The sequence below is a fragment of the Anabrus simplex genome, chromosome 1 (assembly GCF_040414725.1).
Source record: "Anabrus simplex isolate iqAnaSimp1 chromosome 1, ASM4041472v1, whole genome shotgun sequence".
NCBI classification, from domain to species: domain Eukaryota; kingdom Metazoa; phylum Arthropoda; class Insecta; order Orthoptera; family Tettigoniidae; genus Anabrus; species Anabrus simplex.
This window is the reverse complement of record NC_090265.1, coordinates 285,739,872-285,754,320: the sequence shown is the minus strand read 5'-3', so window position 1 is coordinate 285,754,320 and position 14,449 is coordinate 285,739,872. Positions and strand designations below refer to the sequence as shown.

At 36.4% G+C, this 14,449-nt stretch overlaps 1 protein-coding gene across 1 annotated transcript in view; it reads left to right on the top strand.

The window, feature by feature from the left end:
- The window catches only part of Patr-1 (Protein associated with topo II related - 1), a 490,596-nt gene that overhangs the window by 424,787 nt on the left and 51,360 nt on the right, over positions 1–14,449 (top strand). The window contains exon 12 of the mRNA XM_067159788.2: positions 7,774–8,073. Within this exon, the coding sequence (XP_067015889.2) occupies positions 7,774–8,073 (300 nt within the window). The remainder of the gene's footprint in view (positions 1–7,773; positions 8,074–14,449) is intronic.

Sequence of the window (14,449 nt, the reverse complement as noted above, 5' to 3'; positions counted from 1 at the left end):
ATATACTCACATTTTTATGTCACAGTTCCAGTGGAGATTAAATCCCCAATAAAATCAAAAATGCCAGCCAGGATTGGCTGAAAAGAACAGTCATGTAACACACAAGAATAAAGAAAAGGGTTGCCATAGTAACAAGAAATAAACATGCAGCAGAAAGGCGTAAAAATGAGGTTAAAATCCTAAACAAACAGATAAATCAGCTAGGAAGGCCAGAAATGAGAGTAAGACAAAATGGAAACAATGATAATAATAAATAATAGCTAGATACTGAAAAGTAGCATAGGCCCGTAATCGCACCACACTCGCGCACACACATTGAGACCAGCATACAGAATATAAAGTACAAGAGAACTTTAACACGTCGCACAACGACAAGAATCGTGCAGCATGAAATGCTTCTATCAACGGCTCATGAGTTCGATCTGAAAGCACAGATCAGAAACCTGGATTGCCGCAAAAGGGGCATGGCACACCAAGTCAAAACACACAACATAAATAACTTTCTCGCTGCAAAACACGTATTCATATTGTGGAGAAAGACGAAGATGAATCGTACAGTATCAGCGACAAAACACAATGTAAATTTCGAACTCGAGCCAAGACGTCAAAGATAAAGAAAAATGAAAGGTCTCCAACCAAACACAGCAAGCAAATCCACCACGTACATGAACAATAAGACTGATGCCACCTTTCAGTCTTAACCGAAAGGGAGGTAATGGAAAATAAGTCTGCAACAAGATATCAAAGAAATAACACATAAAACGAGAGACCTCCTTATAAACAGGCTTACTACCTGTGGCAAACCGAGAATGATAGGAACGAACATCAGTACTGGCATTAAAAAAACAGGTATCTCAAACCGAGAATGATAGGGACGAACATTACCTTGAGAAGAAGTAGTCTTAGTTCTGACTCCAAACTCTGAGAGTCGTACAGGATAACGTTTTTAAACGTTTATGATACCTTCTGTAAGAGACGAAAGCCACATCACGAAACACCGTCTCCATCTTATTATTCTTTTTCACCGTCTGACTCAAAGATCACACAACACGTAGATTTGATAGAAAGAAATGCTTTGGCGATCCTCATGACATGAGCTGCCATCTGTCTAAATAGGGATGAGTTACACATTGGTCACAGCATTCATGATGCCAAGCAGCCATGACAGACTGACAAAAGACAGCGCATAAAATGCGGTATCTGAAGAATATGAAAACAATACAAGCAGGTAACGAGGTGTGGCTCACTATTTTAACTACATCAAAGAAAGTAATGGCCTCAAAGGGGCCCTAAAGAAAGGAAACATCCAATTCTCTTAATAACAGTTAGGAGATTTAAATGTCCATGAATCATCTTAAATCATTACACAACAATGTATAATGTAACCATTTTCTAGAACACTGTTGTATAAGGTGTCTAAGAGTAATTCCAGTAATAACCCAGACAGAATGCTTTCACAGTGAAAGTGTATCCTAAAAGGGAGAACTACTCATATTCATAAGGATTGAGGGCTTTACCCATGAGGGGTCCGGCGATTGTACCAAGAATCCAGTAAAATACTAATGTGTTTTAAGAAAAAAGACAGGAAATTTGTTGTAAATTTAGTTATGCCAACAATATGATTATCTTACATTTAAAGCTGGAATAATAATGTACACTTCATCACATATACATTTCCAAAAAGCTAAGACTGCAAATTTATAAAATGATATGACATCTCAACAATCCCTTTTGACCTCAGCATGAAGGACTATGATAATTTACCTGATGGGTAAACTAAGTTACAACTTGATCTGTTAATCAATTAATCTAAGAATCTGATTAACCTATCAATGTATTTGAACCGAGTAATGGAATTTGTTAAAATTGTACTGTGATGAATTAAAAAATAACTTCTTTGCATGGCACAAAACCTGTGTATTGTATAATAATTTGCCATTTGGTCTGCTAGCCTCTCCTATCGTATGATTCACAGCTCATTAAAATAAGTTGATGTTCATGTCTTTCAGAAAGGCAAAAGCAATAATTGTCCCAGAAAAAGGTGGTTAGACTAGATAAAAGATCTAGAAATGAAAGGAGAAACCTGGGATGGCCTAGAGAGAGAAGCTGCATACCAAGACTGTAAGAAATGAGGTACATCGTTCTTAAACATCCTACGTGGCTCGCTGGAAGGAATTCATGATGGTGATGATGAAATAAGGATTGTTATAATAATAATAATAATGATGATGATCTATTGCAGCCAATGGCCATTATTAATGATACAATGATAGGCTACAGTAATATACAAAGGGCCGAAGGAAAGTTTTGAAATGTGAGTGAACGCTTTAGACTTTTTCAAAATAATTTCCACCACACTCGGTACACTTCTCCATACGTCGAAACCAGTCGCTGAACCAACTCTGCCACTTTGCTTCGGTTACATTTTCACACTCTTGATCCCATGCTGCCAGAAGCTCCTCATCGGATGTAAAACGCCGCCCTTTCAGCTTCATCTTCACTTTTGGGAAGAGTGCAAAGTGACATGGACAAGATCAGGACTGTATGGAGGGTGATCAAGCACAGTCAACCCTCATCTGGCAAGAAAATCCATTGTTATTTTAGCACGTTGTGCTGGAGCATTGTCATGATGCAAGAGTCAAGTGTTGAGCCGTGACCTTTGACGGAGCTGCTTGAGAGTCTGGATGACCTGAGGCAGACAAGTCTCACTGTACCACTTCGCAGTAACTGTCCTTTGTGTTTCTAGCACAACCCGAGTCAGGATGCCCCGTTTAGTGGAGAATATTGCAATCATCCTTTTCTTCACTGCCCTAGACTTTCACACAGTCACAGGAGTACCCTCACTTTCGAACAGTCGCAACTTGTTTTGGGATTTTGTTGGGACATCGTAATAATAAAGCCAAGTTTCATCACCTGTAACGATGCTATTGACGATACGCGAAGTCCCATTTTCAATCCATTTTAGCATTTTTCGGCACCATTTCACTCGATGTGCCCTTCGTTACTCTGAGAGTGAATGGAGCACCCTAAGGGAACAAACCTTTCTAACATGGAGATGGTTGTGTAGAACTCAATGAATAGCTGGTGCAGGGATGTGGAAGGACCCTTCTACCTGCCGATATGTCAACCGCCTCTCTTGCTGCAACATTTTCCTTACAGCTTCAATGTTTTCCTCAGTCACTGATTCAGACAGTCGCCCAGAACAAGGCTCGACTTCAACCCTGTTACGAGATCTTTTTTCTCTTACCTGATGATATTTTCTCCGCTCCGATTTGGTGCTCCTTGTACTACGCGGCGATACGAAATGTCTGCTTGCCAACATGTCTTACTACTGCTGAGACTGTAGCCTCTCCTTGCGCATCCACGGTGACGTCATCGGCCTCTAGTAAGTTCTAGATAGCGCTCCCCTGCCATATATATACTCCCCATTTATTTCTTTCGCCGATCAGCTGTGATTCAACTTTGTAATAGGCAGTGGGAGCTGGACCATGTCAATTTTAACTTACTTCGTACTTCGAAATTGACTGGGTGAGCAGATACTTTTTATTACTATCTCATTTTCATAAAAGGCCTTATTTTCTTGGCTTGTGCTTTGCCACAGGTGTGCATTCGAACTTTAGTCCCTTCAGGACTTATCATAGCCTTGGTGCACTTAACTTTGCAATTAAAACATTATTATTTGGAATGTGTTGGCCAAAGTGCTCTGGACTGGCAATATAATAGTGCTCCCTGAACTTCACGTGTGGTGTGGTGAACTTTGTTTCGCGTCATTTCATGTTGGGGACTCGACAGCCTGATTCCTGCTCGATTTCCCATCCCTTTGTTGTTACTTCCTTATTTTTTTTTTTCTTGTTTGTCCTTACTTCCTGCTTTCCTCCACCCCCCCCCCCCTCCCCTTTTTCCCTTGTTAGTACAACTTAATCAGATTGTATGAGAAACACTGGTATTTTCTGGTCTGCTAAAATTGTTGTATGTCTCTTGTTTACATTTCGAACTTTCTAGTAATTACCCCTTCCCAGCGCGTGTGCTAATGCTTTGCAGGACAAGATGTTATGCTACCTGTTCGCTCGTTGGTCTATGGAATGTTTTCCTACTACTTATAAGAGATTATCTATTCAAAAAAAATTTCTAGGTGTGTTGAGGTTGTAAGTTTCATGTCCAAGCCTATTACAATAATAATAAGAAGAAGAATTTGCGTGGTTCTTCCTTTCACGATCTGTGTTTACCAAAGATAAGGGTTATACCAAGAGTAGTTCCTCCTTTATTGTATCTGTAAATATCTTGAGTCAAAAAAAAAAAAAAAAAAAAAAAAAAAACTAACTAACTTCCATGGTTCCCTTTGTTCTCGTTTTGATGTATGTTGATGATAGATGTTAATAGATATTAGATGCTTACACCAAAGGTAATAAGAAGCAACTGTGTAATTCTGCTTTTTCTCGTACCTCGATGTATCTGTGATAGATATAATTGCTTGCATGATTTGCGTTAAACCTCAAGAGGTTTTATTTATCCATTTTTATGTAAATATTTTGTCATCTCCTTTGAATTGTTACAATATATCTGTTATTGAAACCTGTTCTTTGGGCAGTTCTCTATATATGTTCCCTTCCTTATCGTATTCTTTCTGTACCTACCGCGGAATTCTCTTGGGTTATGGCCCGAAACTATTTGTACGATGCATCGCTAGTGTTTAGGGAACTGGTTTGCGTCGTTTGCGGAAACTTGAACTGAGCAGAATTCTCGTACTACACGCTTCCCTGCGTTCTGCTGCTCGGTGCTCCATCAAGGTTGAGTCATTCGCTTCCTGCTTGTTGAAGTGCTGTTGTTTATCTTTCGCCAAGAATCGCTAGTACTTGACCGTAACACTATTCTATCGAACTCTGATTATTGAGACATAACTTATACCTTTCGACCGCCACAACCCCAAAATTTCCCCTCTGTAACTCTTTGTACCAGCGGAAAATTGTCCGATGTGGACAGTCTTTCCCCAGCACAGGAGTCATTTCCTCCAGGCACTAGTCAACAGTTAATCCACAAGCAAAATTGCAGCAGATAATTGCGCAATATTTACCTTTCGACCACACTGACAACTTGCTTTCAATCCCACTGTTTGGTAACAACTGGTGTGAAGGTCACGCCTTGCTGTCTTCTAGACCGGTTTTCACCCCTCTTTTCATCCCTCACCATAACACGGGTGTCCATCCAACTGTTTTTGCATATTGCAAAACTTTCCTAGTACCCTTTATAGATATGCAATTGATTATTCCTCCATACAGAACTTGGTCAAAGAGTGTCCTCTATTTTCACATCTTAACACGTATCTATCGCATGTCACACTGCAGAGCTTGCACATACAGTCTGGTCCTGGATTGTGGAATTCTTACAGTATGCATATCGTATGGTGGAATTCTTGATCTGCTAGCTGGGTCATGAGACGGCACAACTCATAGTTAGTTTTCCTCCAGTATTCTGAGGTAATGGCATCAGTACTGTAGAAGTCTAGCCTAATCACTACTTTCTTCTGTCTCAGTTCGTTTAGCCCTTTGTTGTAGCTTTGCGAAACTCCTAAGAGGAATGGTTACCTTGTTAGCTCATATACTGTGCGTGAAAGGCCCTATGCTTTTTTGAGGTACACTGCTTTCACCTTCTCTAGTTTCCTCATGCTGTTGACGTAGAGATGTTCCCACACAAGTTGTAGTGAAGCTTTATAGCTAAAACTAGCATAATGTGAAGGACCAGAATAGGTCTGCTCTCTCGAACGAGCACCGTATGAGACACCGGGAGAGGAAAATGTTGAAAGAATTTATACCATTTCCTGGGGGTGTTAATTTAATGTATCCATAACGGCAAGAGGAGAGAGAATATTCCAGAAAGAAATAGAAGATTATGACGACTGAATAGCGTACATTGTTGAAAATAGCGTAGTACTTAAGTACGGGCTGAGGTAGAGAGAAAAAGTTGAAGAATGGGACCTTGAAGGTAGAGTTCCAAATACGTAAATTCTGAACATAGTGGAGGATGATAAGAATAACATTACAGAACTGGACATATTTTTGCGCTCCCATTTTTACTTCCATCTCTGCATACACCAAAACAAGTAATTCCTGTCAAACAGTTCAACAGTCTTTTCAATAGCATGGTGATGCATTAACATTATTCAAATGCATTAAGGTGTGGTGGTTTTTTGTAGATGAAAGCTTCTTATCAACGTCAGAATTGTAATAAATTTCTTGATTCAGTATTGGTGTACAGTCCATTGACCTGTAAGCAGAATGTCTAACTTCATGAACAGCTATAGCTCCTTCTCCACCTAATACAGTGTGTGCAAGAGGTGATATCAGTTGTTGCTGAACAAACATTTTGTCCAATGTACAGGTTGTACTACAGCTTTGCAGATTTCTTTTTATGTTTTTGAATGCCAAGATCATGATCAAAATGTTGGCATCCTGTTGGTGACCAAAATGCTAAAAAAATCACAAATTAACATACAGGTATTCAGCAAACGAACACCATGGTGACAAAGACAAAGCAATGGGGGAAATGAACAAAAACTTGGTGTGATATTGAAAACCCTCTTGGAAACATTTGTGCTTTTAGGAAATTGTTGAGTACCAAAAACAGCAGGAAAAACTGAATAAATACAAATATATTGTTGATGACCTAAAATGGAGGACATTCGCTGATATTTTAAAAATCCTTTCTGACCCTGAACAAATCCACTAAAAAGAGGACATGTCCGGATGTCTGGTCGCCGTATATATAAGAGATTGGGGTTACGTAATGTGGGCAGTCTTGTTAAATATGCGCAGATTCTGCTTTTATATGATTGTTGATGCCAACAATCAAGGAATCCTTACTTTTCTGTATATTTGGAAAATTACACTGAAATATGAATGTTGAAGTGACGAGGACATCTCTTGTAATTAAAGTATTCCGACATACACTTATGAAGATTATTTTTATCTGAATGACTTGAAGTGTACTATCCTGCTACCTTACTGTCAAAAAAATAGGCTTTCTGCTAATACTATTATCGATTTACTGAAGTAACAACTCCCAGTTTCAAGTTAAAGAAGATGTGTCTCTTTATATATATTTGCTTATGTTGGCAGTACACCATTGCTGTAAATAATCATGGGTAGCTGTTATCCTAGCTGTTACTTATATAAAGGAGTGTGGGTCTATTTCTTCCATGATTCTTACTCTGAAGTGTCGCAGTAAGCTTGGCAAGTGATATTTTGACATGTTGTAGTCACTGAAGCTCATCAGTGACTGCTCCAATTTTGAACTAAAAGCTGGAGAATGAAAGTATTGGTTAGAGTAATCTTTTTTTTCCATTTTCTATTAAATAGGTTCTCCCAACTGTAAACACGTTAACTAATTTTGTGTTATAATGTATTCTCTGCGTCTCTTTCAAATTCATGGCTTGGTAATGCCCTGTCATATTTTCATTATCTAGCTTTATGTACTGCTTGTATTCTGTTCTGCCTTTGATTCCAATGTTAAATAACCTTTAATCTGCAGCTGGGCAGCTGTGAAAAGCATTGCCACAGAACTTTACCCCCCAGGTAGCATTTGGTCTTGAAAAACATAATCCACCTTCTATATGTGATATCATTGAAATATGTATTGATAGTACCAAATTGATTAATTAGTGTCCTAATCCTGGTTGTATATTTCTTTTTTCTCCTGGTTTTTAGAATATGTGGAAGGTATCCCTGTGTTTATTGTAGTTTTCTTTCATTTTAAAACTGCTTTCTTCGTACCTCATAGATGTTGCTGCTACGATTATTGCCTCACCTGCCAGTGACAGAAAATGGCCCGTCATATCTTCTGAATTTGTGGAGTCGAATTCTCAAAGGTTTGATGACCATTGGGCGCCGTGACCAGGGATCTGATGGTCTTCTGCCTCGTTTTTATCCCTATTTCCAACGCTGGGTCGAAACGCTACCATTCACTTCCCTCTATCAACTAGCATGCAGTATGGTGCCCTTACAACCTGAAGGCCAGGATGGTTCTAGGACTACTTCGCCTGTTGGCCGTAATGTACTTGTTTATGCTCTTGGAAACAAGGTAAGTGTTAAATGTGTTAGATGGTTATAGAGTATTTTCCATGCCATTTGTTAATGAAGTGAATAAACTGTTCATTTTCATTTTACAAACCATCCATGGACTAGTAATTATAGAGAGAAACAAAGAAATAAAGTGAGGTTGTTTCATTCAGGACATGCAATTATACACAGCTTACTAATCCAGGGGTGCAGAAATGCCAGGTGCCAGGTCACCCCAGCGACTGTATTTGTGCTACTCGCGACAAAGTTTTGGTCTAAATGCTTACAATATAGTGATTATTTTAATCCACCTATTCAATACAAATTGGTTTTGTGTTGCTAGTTCATAATACTACAACACGAATTTACAGGGACATGTTTCGCTTTATTTACAAGCATCTTCAGCCTACATAATTGTCATTTTTGGATTGTTTTTACAAATTTTTTGCTTGAATATAAATCCCTGTTCAGTAATAATATGTAAAAAACTTAGGAATTACATACACATTAAAAGTATGACAACATGAATTACAATGTTGAATTGAAGTAACTCTTAATTCTAAAATACATTGACGTCCAAAACATAGCAACTACAATTTAAAAATTTGGTTAAAATTGTTTTCACAATTAGAATGTTGAATTGGAGTAACCCTTAATTCTAAAATACATTGACGTCCAAAACATAGTAACTACAATTTAAAAATTTGGCTAAAATTGTTTTCACAATGCTGTGATTGATTGAATCAACTGTAATATGGCTTTAAATTTGAGTCATAAATATAATCTGAAGGTTAAAATATAGGAGCCATTTGTTTCTAAAATCCATTGATTTCTGGAACACAGTAACTTCCAATATTGAGAATTTGGTTAATAATTGTGATCTCCAATGCAATTATTTAAAAACAACTATGATTTGACTCCATGTGTAATTTGAGTCAAAATGATATTCTAAAATTTAAAATCTTGGAACCATTGGAGACTAGCTTCTAGAATTTTCAAGGCTTGCTGCAGTTTGGTGATTTGACCAGTGAAAGTATTAGAATAATTAGTTCTTGTTTATTGCGACTTGAATATCCATTGGTAGCAGATTGTATTAATGTAGTTGTAGTTAAAACGGGGGGGCTTCTATCCAAATCTTGAGTAGCTGTTTATGTTTCTTTTGAGGTAATAGAATGAGTGAAGCTTCTGGAACAAATGGAAATTAACTTTAAATACTGTTATGTGTTGTTGTGCTTGTAATGTGAGTTTGATATATTTTTTCACTTACCCCTTTGACTGCTGCTACAAAGTCTTGTGGTCTTTCTTACGTTACTATGACTAATGTCTGTTGTGGTTCTACTCCTTGTGTTGTACTTGTGGAGGGGCTGTTGTGAGGGGCAAGTAGGGGGTTGAGGGGATAGATGTTGGGCGGGGCGTTTGCTATTGGCGTACCATGTGGTGGGGAGTTCTTATCTGTTGTCGAGGTGGGGGTAGGGGACGATCCTGCGGGCGGGACGTTAAGCTTTGGCGTGTTATATAGAGGGGGATTCGTTGTCGAAATAGTTTCTGTTGGGAGTGTTTTTAGATTAAATATCCTAAAGAATTTGCTTTTATCTGACTTGAAAGTTTGTAACAATGTTGGCAACTGTTCTATTAACGGGCTTTTTATTTCGGCCGCGTCGTTCAAATTTTTTTCTTTATTAAAATATTGATCCAAATAAATATATATGTTTTCAAACTCTGTCATTAGCTACCCCTTTACGATCCTTTTGATTATTGTAAGGGTCTATTGAGGAATAATGATGGCCGGTTTCTTTCATATGATTACTCATTGCGGAGTATTTATTATGCTTTAAGGCGTTAAAGTGTTCCATGTACCTGGTTAGGAAACTGCGGCCAGTTTGGCCAACATACGATGATTTACACTGTGTGCATGTTAGTCTATATATTCCAGAGCTTTGAAATTTGTTATTGTAGGAATTTACTGTGTTATGATTAAAAAATAAGTTTTTATTAGTGTTATGTGTTTTAAAGGCTACTTGCATATCCCGCTTTTTGAGTGGGTTTGCTATTTGGTGGATCTTTGAACTGGTGTAAGTAAAGGTTGCGTATTTTGATTTTTTGGTCTTTTCCGGTGCGATATTTTTGGCTAATTTGAGCTTTACTTTGTTGATGATTCCATTCACCATCTCTGCTTTATGTCCATTGACAAGTGCTATTTCTTTTATAAAATTTATTTCTTTCGTGAAATTTGCGGGTGATCAGGGTATTTTATGAGCTCGGTAGATCATACTGAAAAAAGGTTGTTTGTTTATGGGATTTTGGGTGGAGTGAATCATTTCTTATTGTTATTGATGTATGTGTCGGTTTTCTGTATATTTGATAATCGAATTTATAATTTAAGCGTTTTACAGTAACGTCCAGATAATTCATTGAGTTGTCATTCTCGTCGTCTTTGGTAAATTTTATGTAACTACCAATGCTATTTCAAAATTCTAGGATTTTTTCACTGTTATTTTTTCGGTTGTCTGTTATTACAAACGTATCATCAACAAATCTCAGCCAAAGACAGATTCCTTCTATATTCGGTTTAATTATTTTATGTTCTATGTTGTCCATACAAATATCTGGTAATATTCTTGAGCTGGGGTCACCCATGGCTAAACTCAACTGGTGGTAAATTTTATTGTTAAAAGTGAAATAGTTATTATTTAGTACGAATTTAAGTAGTTTAATAAATTCATCTATTTCTAGCTTACTTAAGTTACTATGTTTGGAAAGGTTTAAGTTGATAATTTCAACCGTCTCTTTAATGGGGATGTTTGAATACATATTGGTAATATCAAAAGAGCTCATCCTGTGGTGGGGTTGTAAGTTGAAGTTTTTTAATCTTTCGCAAAATTCAATAGAATTTTTAATTGAGGAGTTACTCTGAAACTTATAATGCTTTTTGAGGAACTGATGTATAAATTTTGACATTTTATATGTTGGGCTATTTATGCTATTTATGATTGGTCGAATTGGTCGAATGGGTCAAAAAATGGTCAACATGAATCCAACATTGCCTAAGGCAAAGGCACTACCTAAAGTACACAAAAACAACACACCTAGTTTGAAAGCTTCGGCCTGTTTGACCAATGTAAGAGGCGCCACATTGTGTGCATGCGAGTCTGTATATGCCTGAACCTGTGTAAAAGTTGTTGTTTGAATTGATTGTGTTGTGATTGAAGAATAATTTTTGGTTGGAGTTGGATGTTCTAAAGGTTATCCAAGTTTTATTTTTTTATTTTTTATTTATGGGGTTTGAAATTTGGTAAATGATGTTGTATGTGAAAGTAATAAACTTATTCTTTTTGGGTTTGTCAGGGATGAGTTTTGTTGTTAATTTGAGTTTGATTTTGTTGATTAAATTGTTAATTGTTTCTAGTTTATACTTGGAACATTTGAATGCCATCAAACACAACAAATTCTCAGCTATGAGTTCCCATATGAAAGAAACAGGACATCATTTCACCACTATAGATCAAGAACTCACAATTATTAAGAAAGTAGATAAATCAAAATGAATGAATGAATGAATGAATTAGAAAACATCTATATATTTTTAGACCAATACTATAACAAAAATCTAAACCTCAATGACATAGTTGAAGTAAAAAACCCATTATACGAAATTTTACCAAAATTACTACAATCACTAAATCTAAATCAACAAAACTTTCTAAATAATATTAAATTATTAACTTCCAAGTCCCCATTAATTTAAAAAAAAACAACTCCTGCCCTACCCGTACCCACAACTCAACCACTACCAACAACACACAAACTTAACATAAAGGAAAATTAATGAATGAATTTGAAAACATCTATATATTTTTAGTCCAATACTACAATACTATAACAAAAATCTAAACCTCAATGACATAGTTGAAGTAAAAAAACCCATTATACGAAATTTTACCAAAATTACTACAATCACTAAATCTAAATCAACAAAACATTCTAAATAATATTAAATTATTAACTTCCAGGCCCCCATTAATTTCAGATAACACAACTCCTGCCTTGCATAAAAAGAACTACCTACCATCAAACACTCTCCCTCACTCTTACGTACTCTGAAAGGACTAAGCTTACCTTTAAAAAAAAATTCTTTTCTTCACCAAACTATTAATGCTACAATTTGATTTTTTATACCATCAACCCTTTACAGAACACCTTTTAGCGAAATAAACTTAGTCCTTAGTGAACTTTTTCATTTTGGATGTGTACTGTCACACTTTCCCTCGCTCCCGCATCGTAATTCAAGGAAGGCTAATTTTTCTCCTCACAAAAGATAAGACTATAGACTGGTTCTAACTTATATTTGAATTCCACTTGATACTGATGATATCGTTTATCTTTATATTGTTCTAAGAATTGAACTCATTTCCCATTAACCGCCACTGCCAATAACATATAAACTTAGCACACTGCTTCGACCCTCTCCTCCATTAATCTCACATCATCTATAACACTAGTAACTTAAATATCAGTCATTTCAATGCTACCATAGCAACTATTTAATACTTTTGCAATTGAAAATAAAAGAAATTACACACAACATTTTCTCTCTGAATCTTCTTTACGTCAACCAATTTCAATGTTAATAAAGTGATAAGTGGTTTTGCACACTTCGATTTCTCTTTCTCCTTTGATTCAAATTCATTCTTTAACACGTAAATCTCCTATTGTTACAGACTTCAGTCCAAACTTCCCTTACGACTCTACACAAGAGACTACAGCCGTTCCTTACTGCTAACTTTTAACACAGCAACTTACCTTCAAGCACTCTTCTTCTCTCATGCTTCTAGAAAACTACAGTTTTTTCACTTCACATTTATTATAAACCCCACTTGATGTGATTATTATAGTGACATTCAATCTGTTTAAGATCCGAAAGTTTCCTATAGTGTATGAACTCACGACTATTTGTATTTTAAACTTCATTAAGGCCTCACTTCAAGAATTTCTTAACTACATTCAAGAAAGTGTATAATTTTATGAATATTTGTATTTTAGACTTTATTAAGGCCTGATATTAAGAATTTCATAACTATTGCCAACCATTTCGCACATTTCCAACATATCCTTCACATTCTTAGTAATTTAATTACAATCAGGTACCTGATTAATCAATTTTCAGTTTGAGATTAAGGATGAAGATGCCCATAATTAAAGGCTGAAACATGTCCCTATAATTTTATTTAATTCATTATCTTTTTTATGTATTGAACAGGTGAAATAAATAAACTTTAATATTTATTTGACTTCATTGCACATTCCAATATGGACTAAACATGAGATTTATAACATGTAATTGAAAATTAATATTAAACGAGAAAATACCGAAACACAGAAAGAATAAAATCAAACGTAATCAGAAAACATGGAAATACCATAGAATTAGAACTTACCAATAAGGGTAGGAGTTCCACAAAGGGAACTAGGCCCTGAGCTTGAACGGTCACTAGGGCGGTCAGATAGAAAAGACGCCAAGAACTCGCATCATACTCCTGAAGCCGGCAGAAGACCGGAAAAGGCCCGATCACAATTAACCAATAAGTTACAAATTCCACTAGATTCCTGTTCTTTTCACCAATTGGAAAGCCCGTTCTTTCGGCCAATCCAATTGCATGACCATATATGATCATTTCATAACTTGCTGAAGCAAGAGGAATTGCATCACCTGAACTCTCCACGCGCAGTACCCACTGGTCCAAAAGTTATGTACCACACGAATTTTACCACAGTGTTACAATTTTGACATACAGAATTTAAAAAATAATTTTCAAATAATTCCTCAAGAAATTCTTCAAGTTAAAATGTCCCAAATGTCCTTTCTTCACGTTTGCTGACATTAATTTAAATGATCAGTTACATAATATAAAATCAAAAAATCACTTCAAAAATAATTTGCATCTTGCAATGTTGAAAATATTCCAAAGTTCATAAGTCCCAAGAGAAATATTACAAACATAGATTTAGCATTTTCTTCTAGTTACATAAAAATCCCTTCAAGTTACAAAAAATGGTAAAAAAACATATTAAGAAACACTAGATTGAATGTTTAAAAATAAAGGAAAAATAGTAATTTACATTTCTGAACTCAAAACACAATTCTTATTTCCAGTTCACCGTCCCGCCACCATCGACATCCGCCATTTCCCAAATTCGAGCTCTGCTCAATAAGCACAATCTTAAATGGAGGTTTGAAGACTAGCAACACCACAATTGCACCACGCCACATAAATTTTGATCTTCGTTCTCTTCATGAACATCTATACAGGTAAAAAAGTCACATGTAGAGCATCGGTATCGCTGTTCAATGAAGGCGCTGGCCGCGGCCGATGCCAACGATCTCCATCAATATTGCAGTC